Below are 21,507 nucleotides of genomic sequence, written 5' to 3'. Positions count from 1 at the left end.
CAGAATTTTGCTTGGGGGCATGACGGAATGAAAAACTTAAATGCATGACAAATCGGAAACTTTTAGCTTCCGCGAAAGGAATTCCCGCGAGGCATTTTGTTTCCTCCCGTAGGAACAGCAGGAGCTGTCTGCCGGGCCATAACGGGAGCAGTGGGGCCTAGAGGAGGAACCGGGGGCCCAGGACCCAAACTCTTAGTTCTAATAACGCGGGCATGAGGATCCGGTGACACAACGAACATTTTCATTTTATGAGGCTCAACCTGTTTTTGTTCCTTTGGGCTGTGTTTTGGTGAAGTAACCAGGAAACGGAGACACGGCCCGAACCGCTACCACCACGGCCCGAACCGCTACCACACAGCCCCAACAACACGCCGCATTCTCGGAATCCGGATCCAGCTGAATCTACTGGCGTGGAATGATAACGTATCTCTGCACCTGGCGATGATTGGTTTTCGACGAGTGGCGTGGGCTGCCAACGGGGCTGGAGCAGTACCTAGTCCAAGTTATCGCGAGATCTGAGGGCTCGGTGCGGGATGGCTGCGGAACCGGGCGGAGCTGGTTCGTGGCGTCCGGAGCCGGCTCACGGGCCCCAGACATGGCCCGGGGTCTCAGCCCGCTAGGCCGGCCTCGCCTCAATACGGTCGCCATGCCCAAGAGAGGAAAGCGACTCAAATTCCGGGCCCAAGACGCCTGCTCGGGGCGAGGTGGGCGAGGGGGCGGGGGCGCGGGCGCTGCAGGACCTGGGACTGGACCGCCGGGTTGGGCGGCCGGCTGGGGCCGGGGCCGGGGCCGGGGCCGGGGCCGGGGCCGGGGCCGGGGCCGGGGCCGCGCCGGACCGCACCGCCGGAAGGGGCTGAAGGCCCAGCCCGGGGCCACGAACGGAGGAGGGCTGGGTGGGAAAGACCCCCCCCCCCCCCCGAGAGAAGAAGGCCTGTGCTTTGAGGGTTGATGCTGTCTTTCAGTAACCGTGGCGGATTATGCCAACTCGGATCCAGCGGTCGTGAGGTCTGGACGGGTCAAGAAAGCGGTGGCCAACGCCGTTCAGCAGGAAGGTAGGCATGTGGCCAGGCCCCTGCGGAGCCAGGCTCTGAAGGAGAGCTAGGTGTTTTATGTTCTTGGGAGTTTTGCCTTCATATCCTCCCTCTCCCTCCCGCCCCCCCCCCCCCCCCTCCCAGCCATCCTTTGGGCATCTTTCCATAAACGTGTTTGCTCTCCTATTCGAGGGAGGAGTGAGGGGGAGGATTAGCCAAGACTAGCAGTTTCTATAGCTGCGTTTCTCTGTGTGTTAAAAAAAAAAAGCAAGTTTGTGTAGTTTTCCACTGCTGCTTCTTAGGTAGTAATCTCTTGCAGTAATTCACACACACACACACACACACACACACACACACACACACACCTATACCTACCTTCTCTTTTTGTCTTATAACCTTGCCACGATCTTTTCCTTTTCTCGTGTTTTCCTTTGCTTTCATGGGTCCCTCAGGACTAGGGTTAAACATAGTTCATGTAAGAGTTCATGTAGATCAGAATAAAAATCACCTTTGCCTTTATTGTAATAGAGAGTTTATAGTGGATAAATTATATATACAGTGCTGAAGTTTACACTTTGAAGGTGCCAGTTTCTACAACTTTGGAGTTCATTTGTCCATTGCTTTTCAAATTTCCGTTATTAAAATGCTAAAATTTTAACTTGGCTTTAGGTTCTCAGCTTCCTCCAGCACCCCCACAAACCTCCCTTTTCCCCTTCTCTGATGGATGCTGGAACCTTGGCTAAGCTGTTTGCACTTCTGGATAGATTTCTGTGCCATCTCATGCTTCCCTATTTTCTTCTAGTAAAATCTCTTTGTGGCTTGGAAGCCTCCCAGGTTCCTGCAGAGGAAGTTCTTTCTGGGGCTGGTGAGCCCTGTGACATCATTGACAGCAGTGATGAGATGGATGCCCAGGAGGAAAGTGCCCATGAGAGAACTATCTCCAGAAAAAAGAAAAGCAAGAGGCACAAAGGTACAGAGTAGCCTGCTGTCTTCTGCCTTATTTGTTCTTTCTATGGTGAGAGTTAAAGCTGTCATTTTCTCCACATATAGGGAGACACCAATAGGAAACTAGAGGTTCGAGAAAATCTAGCTGTCAGCTGAGATCTTGACAGTTGGACAGTACTTGTTAATACATTGGTCTTATTTACTTTATTTTTTTCCCCCCAGTCCTGGGTTTGAACTCAGGGCCTGGGAACTGTCCCTGAGCTTCTTTTGCTCAAGGCTAGCACTCTACCATTTGAGCCACAGTGCCACTTTTTTTCCTATGTATGTGGTATTGTGGAATTGAATCCCAGGTTTCATGCATGCTAGGCAAGCACTCTACCACTAAGCCACATTCCCAGCCCCAGCAACATTCTTTATATTTCATTCTTCCTTAATTCTCACTAAAAATTCCTATGTCTCATCATCACTCTATTAAAGGTTCATATATGTGTGCATGGGTATACACATATATATATATACACACACGTATATATATGTGTATACACATACATATAGGTATGAGTTCATATACATACATGTATGACTATTTTTGAGAAAGGGTCTTGCTTTGTGTCTGGGTTGGCCTGGACTGTGATCTTTCTTTTTTTTGGGTTCGGTTGTGGGGCCTGAACACTGGGCCTGGGCGCTGTCCCTCAGCTCTTCAGCTCAAGGCTATCGCTCTACCACTTGAGCCACAGTGCCACTTCTGGCTTTTTTCTTTTTGCTTATGTGGTGCTGAGGAATCGAATCCAGGGCCTCAGGCATGCAAGGCAAGCACTCTACCACTGAGCCACCTTCCCAGCCCCTGGACTGTGATCTTTCTATTTGTCCTTCTCCGTCTTCCTGTATAACAGGCACCTGCCACCATGCTCTGCCATTGTGCTTCCCTGTAGTATGGGATAACAGGAATGTATTCCTGTTGCTAGCCAGTTGAAATGGAGTCTTGAGTGCTTTTCTATTGCTCAGGATGACCTTGAACCACTGTCCTTTAATCACTACTTCCAGAGTACCTAGGATAACAGGCTTTAGCCATGATGCCCAGCTTTTTTGTTGTTGTTGTTAAAGTTTGTTTTTGTTTTAAACTTGAGACAGGATCTTGCTGTATACAGCCCATTTGGCCTCAAAGTAAATATCCTCTTGAATCAGCCTTCTGAGTTCTAAGATTGCGGGTGTGTGCTACCACACCCAACGTCTGTTGTTTTTTGCTAGGCTATTACACACATTTATAGGAACATTTATTGACAAATGTTAGTGTGAGCATATGCTTTCATTTCTTTTAGATGGAATGCCATTACTGGATAACATGGTAGTAGTAGTAGCTTATCTTTAGCTTTTTGAGGAATCACCGGACTATTTTTCAAAGTGGCTACACCACTTTATATTTCTACTAGCAATGTGTGAATGTTTTTTCACATTCTTAGCAACAGTTGCTGTTCTCTGACTTAAAATTATGGTGGATGTGAAGTATCTTAATATGGTTTTGATTTGCATTTTCCTAATGACGATGTTGAATATTTAAGTACTTTGCTTACTTTAAACTTACATTTAAGTACTAAGTTGTAAGAATTCTTTATATATTCAGAATGTCAGTTGCTCATCAGATACATGATTTGTGGTTGTTATCTGTAGTTCACCTTCTTTGCTTCCTGGTATTCTGTTGTTAGACTCCTCTCTGTTTTCCATTAGATTCTTTCAAATACAAAAGAATAAATTCTGGGGCTGGGAAGGTGGCTCAGTGGTAGAGTGCTTGCCTTGCATGCCTGAGGCCCTGGGTTTGATTCCTCAGCACCACATAAGCAAAAAAAAAAAACAAAAACCGGAAGTGGCACTGTGGCTCAAGTGGTAGAGCGCTAACCTTCAGCTGAAGAGCTGAGGGACAGCACCCAGGCCCAGAGTTCAGGCCCCACGACCGGACCCCCCCAAAAAAAAATAGAATAAATTCTATGTAGCCATAAACCAATTTGAACAATTATCAACCTACTGCCATTTATATTATAACCATTGCTCATTATGCTGTCAGACACCAGATCATTTTGAAACTATTTCCAAATATCCTGTTACCTCTCAATATTTTAGTAGGTATCTCCAAAAGATAATATTTTTTTGGGGGGGAGGCTTTTCTTGGGGGGGGGGCGGTCCAGTCGTGGAGCCTGAGCTCTGGGCTTGGGCGCTGTCCTTCAGCTCTTCAGTTCAAGGCTAGGGCCCTGCCACTTGAGCCACAGCGCCACTTCCGGTTTTTTGTTTTTTTTTTGCTTATGTGGTGCTGAGGAATCGAACCCAGGGCCTAATGCATACAAGGCAAGCACTCTATCACTGAGCCATCTCCCCAGCCCAAAACATATTTTTAAAGCCATATTGGAGTGTGAACTCTGGATTTTCTTGAGTGCTGGGATTATAGGTGTGTATCACCACACCTGGTTTGTTCATTCCTTGTTCAATCATTTGTCCTTCTCCTCTCCTCCCCTCCCCTCCTTTCCCCTCCCCTCCCCTCCCCTCTCCTCCCCTCCCCTCCTTCCCTCCTTCCCATTTACCTGTCTACCTACCTTTCCTTGTTCACCCCCCCCCACTCCTCCTCTTCCTCTTCTTCCTCTTTTCTTCCCTTCCTCCTTCCTCACTTTTTATTTTTTTGTGCCAGTCCTGGGGCTTGATCACCAGGCCCAGCCTGGGTTCTGTCTTTGAGTTTTGTGTACAAGGCTAGTCCTCTACTATTTGAGCCATAGCTCTACTTCTGGTTTTTTGGTTATTAACTGGAGATAAGAGTCTCACCAATATCCTGCCCATGCCAGCTTCAAACCTCCATTCTATGATCTCAGCCTCCTGAGTAGCTAGGATATCAGGTGTGAACCACCAGTGCCCAGCCTTTTTTTTTTTGGGTCCGGTCATGGGGCCTGAACTCTGGGCCTGGGCGCTGTCCCTCAGCTCTTCAGCTCAAGGCTAGCGCTCTACCACTTGAGCCACAGTGCCACTTCCGGCTTTTTTCTTTTTGCTTATGTGGTGCTGAGGAATCAAACCCAGGGCCTCAGGCATGCAAGGCAAGTGCTCTACCACTGAGCCAACTTCCTAGCCCTGCCCAGCCTTTTTTTCTTTTTCTTTTTCTTTTTGCTGTACTGGGGCTTGTACCAAGGCCTTGTGCTCGCTGCTCCCTAGCACCTTGTTTATTAATTTCTGAATGTCAAGAAAATCTTATTATAGACTTTTTGCTGTACTTCCCTGATGTGTGTTTTGTTTTTCTAAGTGTCTTAGCTTCATGTAACCTATTTCTTTTACTTGGTGTGTTTTTCTTCTTAACCTGTGCCTATCAAAGTTTTCTGTGTCCTTTATGACTCTCTCTTTAAAGCTTTCCTTGACCAATTCCATTTCCCTTGTTTGGAATTTTTTATTTTTTTTTTATTTTTTATCGTGAACATACTATACAGAGGGGTTACAATTACTAACAATATTTTTTTTTTTTTACTTTTTTTTTTGGGTCCAGTCATGGGACCTGAACTCTGGGCCTGGGTGCCGCTCTTACCACTTGAGCCACAGCACCACTTCTGGCTTTTTTTTCCTGCTTATGTGGTGCTGAGGAATCAAACCCAGGGCCTCAAGCATGCAAGGCAAGCGCTCTACCACTGAGCCACCTTCCCAGCCCTGGAAATTTTTTTACTAATATGTATAAAATATGGATAATTAGTGGTAGAATGCTTGCCTAGCATGCATGAAGCCCTGGGTTTGATTCCTCAGTACCACATAAACAGAAAAAGCCAGAAATGGCACCCTGGCTCAAGTGGTAGAGTGCTAGCCTTGAGCAAAAGAAGCTCAGAAACAGTGCCCAGGCCCTGAGTTCAAGCCCCAGGACTGGGGGAAAAAAAAGAAAAAGAAAAAGAAGATAGTGTCGTTAATAGTACCCTGCTTTGTAAAAGTCCTTATGAGTCTCAGTAGGTATCATTTTCCTTCTTTGTCAAAGGGATACATTGAGAGAAAGTGAGGCTTAGACGGGGAGGTAGAGTCCGGACACAAGAAGGGGCAGGAATGAGAAATGAAAAGTTTTTTCAGATAGACTGGTTTTTGTTGTTGTTGTTGGTCATGGGCTTGAATTCTGGGCCTGGGTGCTGTCCCTCAGCTCTTCAGCTCAAGGCTAGTGCTCTTGAGCCATAGCGCCCCTTCTAGTTTTCTGGTGGTTTATTGGAGATAAGAGTCTCACAGACTTTTCCTACCCGGGCTGGCCTTGAACCGAGATCATCAGATCTCAACCTCCTGAGTAGTGAGGAACGATTACAGGTATGAGCCACTGGCGCCCTGCTTGTATACTGGTTTTTGTTATGAAAACCCTAACACCAGAATCTGATTGAGTCATTGAGTGGTGGAAGCAGCTAGATAAGCTGGGGTGACTTGAGAAGTTGCAAGAGGAAAGCTGGCTTTAGGGTAGTGCTATGACTAGGTCTGAATTGAGGGTTCCAAATACTGTTAACTGAAGCTGGGATGTATAGTGGACCTCAGGGTTAAGGAAATTTACATCAGTGAGGTGTGATGGAGGAGGAAGAGAGGGATATATTGACTGCCTTCTCTCTGGAAACATAGGCTAAACTGACAGTAAAAATAAGAAGACAAGTGTGTTTACTGGCAGCTGAAGAATGATGAGTGGCACTGTGATGGATCTGGCTTTTATTTTATTTATTGACAGCCCTGGGGTTTGAACTCAGGGCCTGGCACTTCCCTGAGCTTCTTTTATACAAGGCTGGCACTCTACCACTTGAGCCAGGGTGCCATTTCTGGCTTTTTCTGTTTATGTGGTACTGAGGATTCAAACCCAGGGCTAGCCCTTTCATACTGGAGGTGTCTTTGTACCATCTTTTTTTTTTTTTTGGTTGGTTATAGGGCTTGAACTCTGGGCCTGGGTGCTGTCCCTCAGCTCTTCAGAACAAGGCAAACACTCTACCATGTGAGCCACAGCACAGTTTTCTGGTGGTTAATTGGACATGAGTCTCATGGACTTTCGTGCCTGGTCTGGCTTTGAACCGTGATCCTCAGATGTCAGCCTTCTGAGTAGCTAGGATTACAGGTGTGAGCTACCTGCGCCCAGCTCTTTGTACCATCTTTAAATCAGTTTTTACTTTTCTCTCTTTCTTGCTTGTATTTGAACTCAGAGCCTAGGCCCTGTCCCTTAGCTTTTTCCACTTCTAGTAGAGAAAAGAATCTCCTGATTTTCCTACTGGAGTTGGCCTTAAACCTTAGAACTCAGTCTCTTGAATAGCTGGGATTGCAGGTATGAACCACCAGAACCTAGCAGCATTTTTTTCTTCTTCTTCTTTTTTTTTTTTTTTGGTTCCGGTCTTGGGGCCTGAACTTTGGGCCTGGGCGCTGTCCCTCAGCTCTTCAGCTCAAGGCTAGTGCTCTACCACTTGAGCCACAGAGCCACTTCCGGCTTTTTTCCTTTTGCTTATGTGGTGCTGAGGAACCCAGGGCCTCAGGCATGCAAGGCAATCAATCTACCACTGAGCCACCTTCCCAGCCCCTTTTTTCTTTTGCATTACTGAAGAAATTGTTTGGTAGATGTGGACTCCCTTAAAAAAAAAGCAAACCCAAGGCCAGGGAGGCATGTAGTACAAAGCTGGATGTTGGAGTCAGAAATCTGAGTAATGTTTACCTTGTCTAGGTTGGCATGGCTCTGTTTTCTTATTACTAAAGTGGGCCCAGTATTTTCCACATTTCTTTTGAAGAATTATTTTACATAATACACAAAGGAATATTGAAAACTTCAAAATAGTAGTTTTTTTTAATTCACTTAGGCTATAGGAGGCAAACATTTTTAGTGGCTAGAATTAACAGGAAATGATCAACCTGAGTTGTCTTTGTTGCTATTTAAAATTTTTCCCTCCCTTCCTCCCCTGCCTCCTTCCTTCCTTCCTTCTCTTCCTCTCTCCCTCTCTTTCTTCTTTGTTTCTTTTTGTTGTTGGACAAGGGGCTTGTACTTGGGGCCTGGGCATTGTTCTTGAGTTCAGGGCTAGTGATCTACCACTTGAGCCATAGTACCACTTCTAGTTTTCTGGTGGTTAATTGGAGAACAGAGTCTCCCTGGACATTTCTGCCTGGGCTGACTTTGAATTGTGATTCTCATATCTCAGCTTCCTGAGTAGGGTTATAGGCATGAGCCACCAATGCTTAACATATATTATTTGTACAAGTGTGAGCTTCTTTGTGACATTTCTACACACGTACAAATGTATTCCCATCAACCTCAACCCCCTAGCGCATTCCCTTATCCCATATCCCCTTCTTAAAAAATTTCAGCATGTTTCGTTGTTCTAATTTTGTATAGACAAATAAACCTGGACTATCCTGCAAGTGCCCCCTCACCCAACAGAGCCTGTTTAAAACCTTTTTCTTAACTGTGCACACTGTGGGAGAATTCAAATGAGTGTCTTTAGATAGGTGTTATAGAAACCCAGAGTATTGTTCCTTTTCTCTTTCAGAAGACCTAGACGGGGCTGGAGGAGAGGAGTACCCCATGGATATTTGGCTGTTGTTGGCTTCCTACATCCGTCCTGAGGACATTGTAAACTTCTCCCTGATTTGTAAGAATGCCTGGACTGTCACTTGTACTGCTGCCTTTTGGACCAGGTTGTACCGAAGGTGCGACCACAGAGAGCTCACTGTTTTCTCTGTAGCCAATTTCAGTGCTGTTTGGGATCTGGAGCTTCTCTTTGGATTCTGCCCTTCCCTTTTTTTTTTTTTTCCTCCTTCCTGAGTATGTCACTAGCTTTGGACTCCTTGCTTCCTCTAATTTAAATTTAAATTTAATAAGTTCGTCCAGGTAATTGTTTTCCTTGTGGTTCCAGTATCTGCCTTTAGCAGACTGTTGCTTTTTGTCCGAGAAAGAACTGACTCAAGACTTTTCTTAAGAGAAAAACATCTTAGCTAGGATGTTTAAAAGCTACAGATGTTTGTTTCTTTCTCCACTGGATTTGTTATTGTCTAGCTTTTTCTAGACTTCTGCAGGGACCACAGTTTTTGTAGCTATGCTACCCTATGTAGAATCGTAGTGCTGAGGAGTGAGTGAATCATAGAATCAGCGAAAGCACTATTTATCTTCTGATGTGAGTACAGAAGTGGAGATTGTAAGCTGGAAGGCTATAGTAGGTGCATGTTGATGTAACAGAGAGTAGAGAACTTGCTGAGCCAATTGACAGGGAACCTGGGGGCTCTTAACCAGAGCAGGTTCTTTTGAGCAGCTGAAGTATATTATATAGGTATCAATACAAAGACTTGCTCCTTTGTATAGTACAGTCATGGGGATTTAAACATTTTCAAAGGGTGAGAAAATACACGAATATAAGATGGAAGAAGCAGAAGTTGCTGAGGAGTTAAGGAAATGGTAATTTGTATGTGTGCCAGCCAAGTACCAAGTGGAAAAGTGTAACAAAGCTCATCTAGAGACCAGGAGACCTATTAGTTGGAGTAATGTGTCATGTTCCAGGCACTACACGCTGGATGCCTCTCTGCCTTTGCGCCTGCGACCAGAGTCAATGGAGAAGCTGCGCTGTCTCCGGGCATGTGTGATCCGATCTCTGTACCATATGTATGAACCATTTGCTGCTCGAATCTCCAAGAATCCAGCCATTCCAGAAAGTACTCCCAGCACTCTAAAGAATTCCAAAGTACGTGAGAATGAGTGTTGGGGTTTCACTAATGGATCTGTTTACCATGGCTTGTTTTCAGCTTCTTTAATGGGAGGGTGTTGGTCTTGGGCTAATAAGGGACTCATGTAAACTTAGGGCTCAGAGATTTCTTCTCTTAAAACATTCCCGCTGTGCTGAGCTGGCTTATATTCTCTTTACCTTAAAGCTTTCTTGTGCTTTTAGTGTATTCTTTACTCCCTTTATTTTAACTTTTATCTATTGTGCATTGGACTGTAGATATAATGGTTTTGGGCGAGGAGAGCACACAGTTGAATGGCAGGTGTATACTGTAATTTTTAATAGGTGTTTACATTATGTTGTGGAGATAGAACATGAGTAATTCACTAATTTTCTCTTTCTAAAGTAACCATGGCATTCAAGAATTCCCTTCATTCCTGACTTCCTTGATGTAGACTTTTAAATTGTTAAGTGCCCTGTGCCAGACTATTCCCAGGTTCTGTGGTATGTTGTCTTAAAAACTATAAGGTTCTCTAATTCACAGACTTCAGAGCTCTTAAAATTCTTCCTGTGTTTTAAGCTTTTTTTTTTAAAAAAAATCAGAATTCTTCCAGTATTTTGTGTTCATATAGTATATTCAAGTTTCTGAAATTCTTCTGATTATTAATAAATAGACAAGCTAGTCTTTGGTCCTTTCTTTCCTTTTTTCTTCTTGGAAAAATCAGTTTTGCTAAGCTAGGTGAGTTTAATAGGTATTATTATTTAGGCAAGGTGATGATATCTTGGATCTTTTCTTATTCAACTAGTACCATTATATAAATTTCCTATCTTTTGATAGGTAGTTGTGATTACTTTGTTCCTAACCCAAATTTCAGGTTCTCTAGCACTTCCTATTCTCTTATACTTTGTCTTTATGTTCATGGCCATCATGATGATGGCCATATAATAATTCTAGAATGATTCTTCTCTCTTAGGTTAGCTCTATAATGATAATATTTTACCTGATGAATATAAATTAAAAGGCTACTATTGATTTCAAGATACCCAAGATTTTCTGCTCGGCTTACAAACTGAGGTGGTCAGGGCCATTAACTGAACACAACATAGTATCATGGCAGCTGATAGATTTAGGGCAGGCAAAGCATGCTGTGCATGCATAGCAGGCATAGCAGCGGCTTCTACTTGTAATATGAGTGGACAGTGTTCCTCCCCTAGAAGTATTTGACAGGATCAGACTGTGGGGAGGGTGGGATCATCCCAGAGCTAATCAAGCCAGGGGTGAGTTTGTTGCTGAGCAGAGAAGCATTGAGCAAACCCCTCATGCTTGACACATCTTAGCGGCTCCAGTGCACAATGCAAGGGCTACTGCTTAAATCTTTTAAGACTCATATCTTCATTTTCTTACTGCTATAAATTTTTTTAAAAAGCAGACTGAAAAGCCAAAGTGGAATGAGAACTAAGATCTTGATCCAGGTAGTAAGCCCAGGCCATCTGGCTGCTTCTTTGTGCCTTGTTAGAGGTCTTCGGAAGAAGTAATGGGACCTGCAGTAGCAGATGTCCCATGCATGGCCTTGCCACTCGTATATCCACAGTCGCATGGCATTCAGGGAGTTGCCAGCATGCCTGAGGAGAGTTGTCCCATGTTCCTGGACTCCACCTTTTTGTATTTGATTCCCCTCTCTCTCTTTTCAGTAGCATAGCTTGTGTGGGACACTGGAGCCGTTGCGATGGCAGCAGAAGTGTTTTCCCCTTAAAGCCAAGCCCATTATTTTTGATGGAACAGCAGGACGTACAGGGCATGTCTGAAGGGCAGGACAGCTGGCACGGCGGACGACCCACCCCTTATCCCCTGGGAGGTACTCACTTCTTGTGCTTAAACCTAGCTGTAGCCAACTTTTACTAGGGGGCTTACTTCAGACTGCATTCAGCCCAGCTCTGCGGTTTCTATTACCGGCTGTCTGTTCCAGGAAGGTCCTGAGTGGCTTGCTCCTATTACAGGGCTGGTGCTCTTTGCCTGCCTTATGGCCTTGAGATCATCTTGCCTGGTGGCTATTGGCTGCCCTTATATTTTAATGTAGAGCAGTGGCTTGCTGAATCAGAGAAAATGCCCCTGCCTTTGAGACCATGTTTCTGCCTTTAAGGACAAGAATAATCGGGTTGATCTCAATAACCTCTGAGGTTGACTTAAACTGGTCCCTCTTCTTCCTGAGTAGACCTGGGGTTGTCTTTTCATGTTGCACCCATGTCAAGTTGAGTCATATGTGCCAAAGGAAAGCCTCAGCATTGGGATTATGCTTGGCTTTAGAGCACTCAGGCAGAGTTTTTTTCCAGTTGTTTTTTTTGTTACTTTATAGTGTATTTTTTATTTTCCCTCTTTATTTTATATTTTATTATTTTTTTTTAAACAGTGCTTACTTTTCTGGTGCAGAAAGATTGTTGGGAATAGACAAGAACCAATGTGGGAGTTCAACTTCAAATTTAAAAAACAGGTATGTTGTCTTTTCTTTGCCTTCAGATAATATCTGTTGTAATGAATTTCACTAGATGTCTTGATTCCTTTGTTACTTCTCCTTGATACTTACTATAACAGAGTAATTCAGTTAGGATAACTTTATAAAGAAGAGGGAGTAATTTCCTCAGAGTCCTAGAGGAAGGCTCTGTTTGGTCTGGTCTCTTCTGCTCTTCTTTTCTTCTTTTGTTTTCTTTTTTTGGTTGGTCATAGGGGTTGAACTCAGGACCTAACAGTGTCCTTGAGCTTTTTTGCTCAAGGATAGCACTTTGTCACTTTGAGTCATAGCGCCACTTCCAGTTTTCTAGTGGTTAATTGGAGATGAGAATTTCACAGACTTTTCCTGCCTTGGTTGGCTTTGGCCATGATCCTCAGATCTTAGCCTCTTGAGTAACTAGGATTAGAGGCATAAGGCATTGGCCCCTGGCTTTCTGCTTTCTGCTGCCAGAAAGAGCAATCATTGCACCTGTCAGAGGGGAGAAGCTGACCTCTTACAGCAGAGGTAGAAGGCCAAAGGGGCTGAGCTTACGTGAAGTCTCTCCCTGCCCCCACCCTTGGGTGGTACTGTGGTTCCCACCTATGCTTTACCCTTGCCAGCAGGTACTCTGCTGCTTGATCCAGGTCTCCAACCCTTTTTATGCTATGTGTGAGTTAGGATCAAATAGGGTTCTTACTATTGTTGGGGCTGGCCTACACAGCCATCCTCTTACTTATGCTTTATGCTGTAGTTAAGATGATGGCCAACATCACCATGCCCAGCTTTTATGTTTGAGGTAGGATCTCAATTTTTTTTTTTTTAGTGGTTGTTTTTTTTTCTTTATTTTTTTATTGTAAAGATACTGTACAGAGGGGTTACAATTACATGAATAAAGTAATGAGTACTTTCCTATCAAGCATTGTTACCCCCTCCTTCGTTTTTCCCTTACTATTCCCTCCCCGCCCCCCCCCCCCCCCCCCATCTCAATGTTTTTTGCCTAGGCTGGTCTGGAACCACACCATACTGCCAATCTCAGCCTCCTGCATAAATGAGATGTCAGGCATACGCCATGGCACCCAGCTGTAATTGAGATGGGGTCTTACTAACTTTTTTAAAAAAATTTTTTTATTGTGATTGATTACATAAATTTCACAAATTCCATAGTACTATGAGATAGTGATACTTAGCTGAAGTCACAAACACATTCTAACCTTCCTGAGGCAAATTGTCATTATTGTGGTCTATAAAGTTTGTGAATTATATGAGCTTTGACAATACAGCTATTTCTTCCACATTGGGTGATATGTGCATTTCTTTCCTTTTGCTTACTGTAAGCTGTTCCCTCTATCCCTCTCATTCCCTCCCTCCCATCACTGCCCTTGAGTTGCTTGCTTTGTTTTCATCAATGTCCAGTGCAGCCGCTGTTGTGTGTTTCCCTGTTTCCTCTATTTCTGTGTCCTCCTCCTAGTTTCCCTCAGATGTGTGCATATATACTATATATGTGGTCAGCAGCATGGGGTCATTTAATAATGATAGGACAAGATGAACGGAGGTCCTTTGTTTCTTGTCTTTGTTTACTTTGGAGTATTGCCAAACATCAACATATTGGGGGGGCGGTCTCACTAACTTTTTACCTGGGCTAGTTTTAAACCACAGACCTTTAGTCTCTACCTCCTGGGTAGCTAGTTACAGGTGTGAACTACCAGTGCATATGTAAGTCCTCTTTTTTTGGGGGGTGTGGGGGTGCCCCAGGAGAATGCCAGTCCTAGAGCTTAAACTCAAGGCCTGAGCACTGTCCCTGAGATTTGTTGCTCTACCACTCTGAGCCCTAGCTCCACTTCTGGCTTTTTTTGGTCCTTAATTGGAGATAAGAATCTCACAGACTTTCTTGTTCCAGCTGGCTTTGAATCGTGATTCTCGCCTATCAGCCTCCCCGAGTTTCTAATTACAGGTGTGAGCCACTGTTGACAGGCATTAGTCCTTCATTAAGGGCCCTAATCCTATTCATGAGAGACTCCCCCAAGACTCCCCTTCTTAATACTTAGAGATTAAATTTCGAAGTGAATTTTGGCAGGAACACCAATACTCAAACCATTAGAATAATAGCTATGAAATGACCTTACTAAGAATCAAGTAAGGGTAGCATGGTGGTTCAGGGATAGCACCCAGGCCCTGAGTTCAAGCCATGACCACCAAAAAAAAAAAAAAAAAAAGCAAAAACAAAAAGAAAACTTACAATAATAATATTGCCATGAAAAGTAAAAGACATTGGCTGGGAAGGTGGCTCAATGGTAGAGTGCTTGCCTTGCATGCTCGAGGCCCTGGGTTTGATTCCTCAGCACCACATAACCAAAAAGAAAAAAGCTGGAAGTGGTGCTGTGGCTCAAGTGGTAGAGCGCTAGCCTTGAGCTGAAGAGCTGAGGGACAGCGCCCAGGCCCAGAGTTCAGGCCCCACGACCGGACCAAAAAAAAAAAAAGTAAAAGACAACTATTTTGTATTAAAAGACAAAAAGTAGTTTGGGAAGGTCCGGGGTCAGAGAATAAAGAGCTACCGAAGACATTTTGGGGGAATTGAGAATTGAATACGTAGTGACTATTAGACAATACCCTTTTTTGCTGATTTAAGAACTCCCTTCCTCTTTCCCTCCCTCCTTCCTTCTTTCCCTCCCTCTTTCCTTCAAATTGAAACTAAGGGCCTTCTATGTGCAAGGCAGGTACTTTACCACTGAACTGCAAACCCAGCTTTCTGTTGTTGATTTTCTTTCATTCTTTGGTGGTACTGAAGTTGGAACTTGCAGTTTGCACCTGCTAGGCAGTACTCCATGGCTGAACCAAGGCTCTAACCCTTTTCTTTTTTTGTTGGTTGTGGGGCTTGAATTCTGGGCCTGGGCACTGTCCCTCAGCTCTTCAGCTCAAGACTAGCGCTCTACCACTTTGAGCCACAGCGCCACTTCCGGCTTTTTTCTTTTTGCTTAGTGGTGCTGAGGAATCGAACCCAGGGCCTCTGGCATGTAAGGCATGCGCTCTACCACTGAGACACCTTCCCAGCCCCCATCTAACCCTTTTTAATGTGGTTGTTTTTGAGATAGTCTTAATTTTGCCCAGGCATGTGCTTGGATCTTGATTTGCCTATTGTTAGCCTCTCGATGTAGTTGAGATGACACTCATGTGTTACCATACCCAGCTTCTGTTAAGATGGGGTCTAAAGACCTTTCTGTTCTAGATTGGCCTAGAATGTTGATCCTCCCAATCTTCATCTTCCATGAAGCTAGATGGCATGTGTACACCACTGTACCTAGCTCTAGGTTGAGATTGGGGATGAGGGTGGTAATCTCATGAACTTTTTCTGTCTTGAGTTTGTCTCAAATTATAATCTCCCCATGTTCAGCCCCCAAGTAACTGGGATTATAGGTATGAGTCACTGGCACTTGATTTTGCTGTTGTTCATTTTCTTATATGTGTTAGATTGTGGAATATCTTCATCCTGAATTATTAAGAGTGGAGAGTCAATGTTACTTCCAGAGGCTTTGATGGATTTTTAAAATTTTAGTTATATTTTTTTGTGCCAGTCCTGGGCTTGAACTCAGGGCCTGGGTACTGTCGCTGAGCTGCTTTTGCTTAAAGCTAGCACTCTACCACTTAAACAACAGCACCACTTCTGGGTTTTTCTGTTTATATGGTACTGAGGAATCGAACCCAGGACTTCATGCATGCAAGGGAAGCACTTGACCACTAAGCCACATTCCTAGCTCTTGGCTTTTTAATGGACATAATCCCTGCAACCACCACATGCTCCTTGTCTGCTACTTTAAACTAGACTTTTTTTGGGTTGGAGTTGGGGCTCAAGTGGTAGAACACCTCTGTTTTAGAGGTTTCAATCTGTCATGACAAGGAGGGTATGGCAGAAAAGAATGGTTCATATTATGGTGCTGAGGAAGCAGAGAGAGAGGAGAGAGAGAGAGTATAGGGGGAGAGGGGAGAGAGACCATATGGGCCTGTGCCCGCATGCTTCTTCTCTCTTCCTCTTTCATTCCATTTAGGACCTTAGTCTGTTGAGTAGTGCTGCCCACATTGAGGATAGCTCTTACCCCCTCGTGAGGGAAAACACCCTTACACACTCACCTATAGTGTATGTGAATAACTCCTAGTTCCTTCTCAATCCAAGGTGATAAGAATAGCCATGACAGATATATTGCAAATAACAATAGTTTATATGCTTTTACATCTGAGATGACTGAGGAGAGGGACTGCCAAAGACTGTTAGAAGAGTAGATAATTTTCTGTTCTGTCTCTGCCTTTTGCTTACATGTACCTGAAATCTTAGCCACAGTGATGATTTAGTTTGCCTGTCTTTTTTTTTTGCTGGTCCTGGGGCTTGAACTCAAGGCTTAGGTGCTGTCCCTGAGGTTCTTTTTGCTCAAGGCTAATGCCACACCACTTGAGCCACAGTTCAATTTCCAGCTTTTTCTGAGTAGTTTATTGGAGACTTTTCGGCCAGTGCTGGCATCGAATTCTGATCCTCAGATCCCAGCTTCCTGAGTAGCTAGGATTATAGGTATGAGCCACCAGCACCTTGCTCACCTGTCTTTATCTTCAGCAGGTTCATTAGCTACCTAGTAGCTTACTGAGGAGACACTACATATACAGTTGTTTCTCACTTAATGGCAGGTGGATTACCATAAACAATATTTTCTTAGTGATCTATTGTAAATAACATAGTTCTCAGGAAAAACTTTGTCATGTAAAATTTAACATGACAAACACTGGCAATCTGTGATGTCCACTAAGCACTGGTAAAAGTCCATCTTTCAGAGGAAGCACTGAGGGGCATTCTTAGTGGAGAAATGTGAGTAGAAACAAAGGTCAGAACTGCAGAAAAGTGAATGCTGAGATTTCCTTGAGTTCTGAGACTTGTGAATCTTTTGTTTTATAGTGCATGGAATTAGGAGGCCATCCCAGCCCTCGCTTATGTGCAACAAATATTTGTTGGAAGTAGACGAGTGAATTTGCAATTCTTCAAACATTGAAAATTTCAAGCGTATAGTTTTATAGGAGCTACAAGTTTCTATTTGTTAGCAGATGGTAGCATAGCTTACCAGTACCACTATCCATCCAAATGTTTTCCCTTCTTTTGAAGGGTAGGCATATTTCCTTTATCTCTACATAGGAACCAATATCTAGGTTGTCACTCTACCACTTGAACCTTGCCTCTAACCTGAAACTAAGATGTCTATACAGAAGAGAAAGAAGGGAGAAGTCATTAGCTTTAGGATTTTCACTGGTGAGTCTTAAGAGACATAAGTATTTCCTCTAGGCCATAAGATTAATTCTTAGTGCTCTTTAGCCCCCTAGATTAAAGAGCAAGTGTGTGGGACGACTGCAGCCCCCCATTCAGTATGAAGATGTTCATACCAACCCAGACCAGGACTGCTGCCTGCTGCAGGTTACCACCCTCAACTTCATCTTTATTCCAATTGTCATGGGAATGATATTTACTCTGGTAAGTGGGGACTCCATATTCATCTGTAGACCTTTTTACCACTTCTCACTGTATTTATAGTTTGAAAGGGATTTGTAATTTTACCATGAAAAAGAAATCTAAACAATAATTAAAAAAAAATTCTGAAGCCAGGCACTGGTATCTCATAACTATTAGCTACTTAGGAAGTTGAGATCTGAGTATTAAGCTTTGAAGTCAGCCCACACAGGAAAGTACTTGAGACTCTTTATTGCCAATAAAATACTTAGAAAAGGCCAGAAGTGGTGCTATTGCTCAAGTGGAAGAGCACTAGCCTTGAGCAAAAGAAGCTCAGGGACAGTGCCAAGGCCCTGAGTTCAAGTCCAGGACTGTACAACCCCCCCCTCTCCCCCCCAAAAAAAAAAATCGGAAGGGGCGGGGCGGGCTGGAAATGTGACATAGTGGTAGAGTGCTTGCATGCATGAAGTTCGCCCTGGGTTCTATTCCTTAATTCCACATAAACAGAAAAAGTCGGAAGTGGTAGAGGCTAGTCTTGAGTAAAAAGAAGCTGAGGTACAGTGCCCAGGCCCTGAGTTCAAGCCCCAGGACTGGGCCTCTCCTCCAAAAAACAAAAACAACAACAATCTGGAAGTGGTGTTGTGGCTCAAATGGTAGAGCACTGACTGGCTTTGAGAGCAAATACTCAGGGACAGTGCCCAGGCCCTGAGTTCAAGCCCCATGACCCACAACAAAAAACAAAAACCCATTAAGTGTATTTCCTGGGTTTGATTCCTCAGTACCACATAAACAGAAAAAGCCAGAAGTGGTGCTGTGGCTCAAGTGGAAGAGCACTAGCCTTGAGCAAAAGAAGATAGGGACAGTGCCCAGGCCCTGAGTTCAGGCCACAGGACTAGCAAAAAATAAAAATAAAATGAAAAATCTTGAAATCAGACTTGCATATTAGCAAGTCAGATGTGGGAAAAGTTAGTTATATTTGAGACTATTTAGCCTGCTTCCTTTTTATTTTTTGTGCAGTACTGGGGTTTGAATTCTGTTCTCGATTAGCTTTTTCCCTCAAGGCTGGCACTCTACTACTTGAGTCACACTTTCACTTCTGTTTTTTTGCTAGTTAATTATTACTCTTTAACTTTTTTTTTTTTTTTTTTGGTCGGTCATGGGGCTTGAACTCTGGGCTTGGGTGCTGTCCCTGTGCTCTTCAGCTCAAGGTGAGCACTGTACTTGAGCCACAGCACCACTTCCTTGCTAGTTAATTAGAGATAGACTTTTCTGCCTGGGCTGGCTTTGAACCCGAATTCTCAGATCTCAGCCTCCTGACTAGCTAGGATTATAGGCATGTAAACCTGGCTTAATTTTTCTTTTCTATCTTTTTTTGGTCTGTGATGGTGCTTGAGCAAGGGGTCTGGGCTCTGTCCCTGAGCTCTTTTGTTTAAAGCTAGTACTCTAACACTTTGAGCCATTCTCATTTTCTGATGGTTAATTGGAGATAAAATGTCTCCTGGGACTTTGTTGCTTGTGCTGGCTTTAAACTATGTTCTTCAGGTCTCAGCCTCCTGAATAGCTAGGATTACAGGTGTGAGCCACCAGTGCCTGGGTGCTTTGAACCATGTTTCTCAGATCTCAGCCTCCTGAGTAACTACTAGTAGAAGTGTGAACCACTGGTGCCTAGCTGGTTTAATTTTCTATCTTTACAAACATGTTGGTATTAGAACTTATGGGTACTCTTGTGATCTAGACTGAATCATCTCATGGTAAGCCGTAGGAAATCCTGAGTATTAAATTTGTTTTTCCTTTCTAGTTCACTATTAATGTGAGTACAGACATGCGACATCATCGAGTGAGACTGGTGTTCCAAGATTCTCCTGTCCGTGGTGGGCGGAACCTGCGTAATGAACAGGGTGTGCAAGTCATTCTGGACCCAGTGCACAGTGTTCGGCTCTTTGACTGGTGGCATCCACAGTATCCATTCTCCCTGCGGGCATAGTTATTGCTTACCATCCCTTGGGGCACCTCTGAGCCTGGTCCATTAGTAATGAGATCCCGTTTGGAAGGGGCAGTTGGGTTGTATATCTGATTAGTGATGCATGGGCTCTATGGGGTCCTTGGGTTCCTATTACAGGCAGGAGAAGGGTTGAATCACGAAGAAAGACAACTATGATTTATAAACATTTTCATGTAAAATTTGCATTTGAAAGGAGAAACCTGGCCTGTTTTTTTTTTTGTGTTAAAACCCCATTTGGTGCTATTGAGTTTGTTCTTTATTCTTTTATTCCAGTGAAAATGAATGATCAAGCTCTAGGGAAAAATTAGCTCTGAAATCTTAAAGCAAGGAAGATTTCCTTAGGATTAGAGGAACCCGGCATCCTAAAACTGTTACATTGCTTCAGTGCAGCTGCTCCTCACATTCAAGTGACTATTCTCTCCCTTACCTTTCTTCAGTTCAAATAAAGCAGGTGACAGGGTTTTCAGAATCTTATCTAATACTGACTTGTGTATCTTTTAAAAAATAGTTCTTGGATACTTATGGTATATTTAATTGATTTGCCAATTTTGTATTCGTTTTTTTGTTTTGTTTTGTTTTTTGCATGAGGCTGATAATGACAATGATTTTGACTTTGTGTCCTTGATTGTATTAGGAACTTAACAATGTCTTTAATGCTTAAAAGTCTTTTCAAAGCTGGGGCGCATTGGTGGCTCATGCCTATAATCCTAGCTTCTCAGGAGGGCTTGAGATCTGAGGATCATGGCCAGCCGGGGCAGGAAAGGCCTTGAAACTCTTATCTCCAATAAAACACCAGAAAGCTGGAAGTGGTGCTGTGGCTCAATGATAGAGCCTTGAGCTGAAGAGCTGAAGGACAGTAGGACAGTGCCTGGGCCCAGAGTTGAAGCCCCCCCCAAAAAAGAAAAAAATTTATAAAAAAAGGAAAAGAAAGTCTTTTTAAGATAGGTTAAACTATTTCTATTTTTGCTTGAGAAATAATCAGTGACTTATCCAAGGCCTTAACAGCCAGTAAAAGGATTCTGACCCAGGTGTTTTTTCTTTTTGCTGTACCATGATTTAAAAGGCCAGTCTTAGTTTGCTTTTAGTAGATGGCAAGAAGGGAATCAGTAGAATATAATTAAAAAGTAAGCTGGGTGTCCCTGGCTTACACTTGTAATCTTAGCTACTCAGGAGACTGAGATCTGAGGATCATGGTTCAAATCTAGCCTGAGCAGCGCAGAGTCAATGAGATGCTCTTACCTCCTTTTAATCCTCAAAAAAGCCAGAAGTGGAGCTGAATATCAACTGGTAGAGTGCTAGCCTTGAGCATAAAATCTAGGAACAATGTCCAGGACTGGCACAAATAAATAATGAGCAAGTAAAAGTTGGATTATGGTGTACTTTTATCCCTGATAAATCTAAAAAGTGTTAAGATTGATGAAAGAATCTTCTAAATATATGTATTTTAAAGGAAAATGTGAAACCAAGAAAGTTATTTGAAGAAGATAGTGGCAGTTCCATTATGTTGTTAGAAAGGCGTTTCATCTAAGGTCATTTTTTAAAAATGCACGCACTGCATGTTGAAATCAACGTTAGAACCATCAGCACTTGGTGGCTTTGCTCTATCCTGTCCTGCACTCTGCTGCCTCTGCTGTCATCCTGTGTGTCTACAGAGCCCGGCATTTTGTCCTCCAAAAATTCCAATGTCCTTTCTTTGGTCAAAATACTTCCTAAAGATGGTGTGCTCAGAGAATCAGGGCTTTTTTGGTTTCCTAAGAAGATAATCTTGCTGCTTCCTTCTAACCCCCAAATTAACCAGCGAACTGGGTATTATTCGGAGATTGATACTAAGACAATCTTCCCTCCCTCCCTCCTTTTTTTTTTTTTCTTTAATAGAGACAGTCTCACTATGTAGCTCAGTCTAGCTCCCAAC

General features: G+C 43.6%; 1 protein-coding gene across 1 annotated transcript; it reads left to right on the top strand.

Annotated features, from left to right (window-relative positions):
* Positions 1-490: 490 nt before the first annotated feature.
* Positions 491-20,069, top strand: Tmem183a (transmembrane protein 183A). Its single transcript, XM_042681971.1, has 8 exons — positions 491-704; positions 963-1,052; positions 1,834-2,001; positions 8,468-8,627; positions 9,472-9,652; positions 12,040-12,120; positions 17,462-17,617; positions 19,392-20,069. Exons 1-8 carry the CDS (start codon positions 596-598, stop codon positions 19,575-19,577), a joined length of 1,131 nt encoding a protein of 376 aa, XP_042537905.1. The 5' UTR covers positions 491-595; the 3' UTR covers positions 19,578-20,069.
* The last annotated feature ends 1,438 nt before the right edge of the window (positions 20,070-21,507 follow it).

The sequence above is a fragment of the Dipodomys spectabilis genome, unplaced genomic scaffold (assembly GCF_019054845.1).
Source record: "Dipodomys spectabilis isolate Male_0828 unplaced genomic scaffold, ASM1905484v1 ptg000069l, whole genome shotgun sequence".
NCBI lineage: Eukaryota > Metazoa > Chordata > Mammalia > Rodentia > Heteromyidae > Dipodomys > Dipodomys spectabilis.
Note: the sequence above shows the minus strand (reverse complement) of the source record. Positions and strands in the feature narration are given on the sequence as shown.

Excerpts from the sequence above, each read along its gene's own strand:
- Tmem183a (XM_042681971.1), top strand. The coding sequence starts at position 596 with ATGGCCCGGGGTCTCAGCCCGCTAGGCCGGCCTCGCCTCAATACGGTC. Across the intron at positions 705-962 it reads AGACGCCTGCTCGGGGCGAG|TAACCGTGGCGGATTATGCC; the intron begins GTGGGCGAGGGG and ends GCTGTCTTTCAG. Across the intron at positions 1,053-1,833 it reads CAACGCCGTTCAGCAGGAAG|TAAAATCTCTTTGTGGCTTG; the intron begins GTAGGCATGTGG and ends ATTTTCTTCTAG.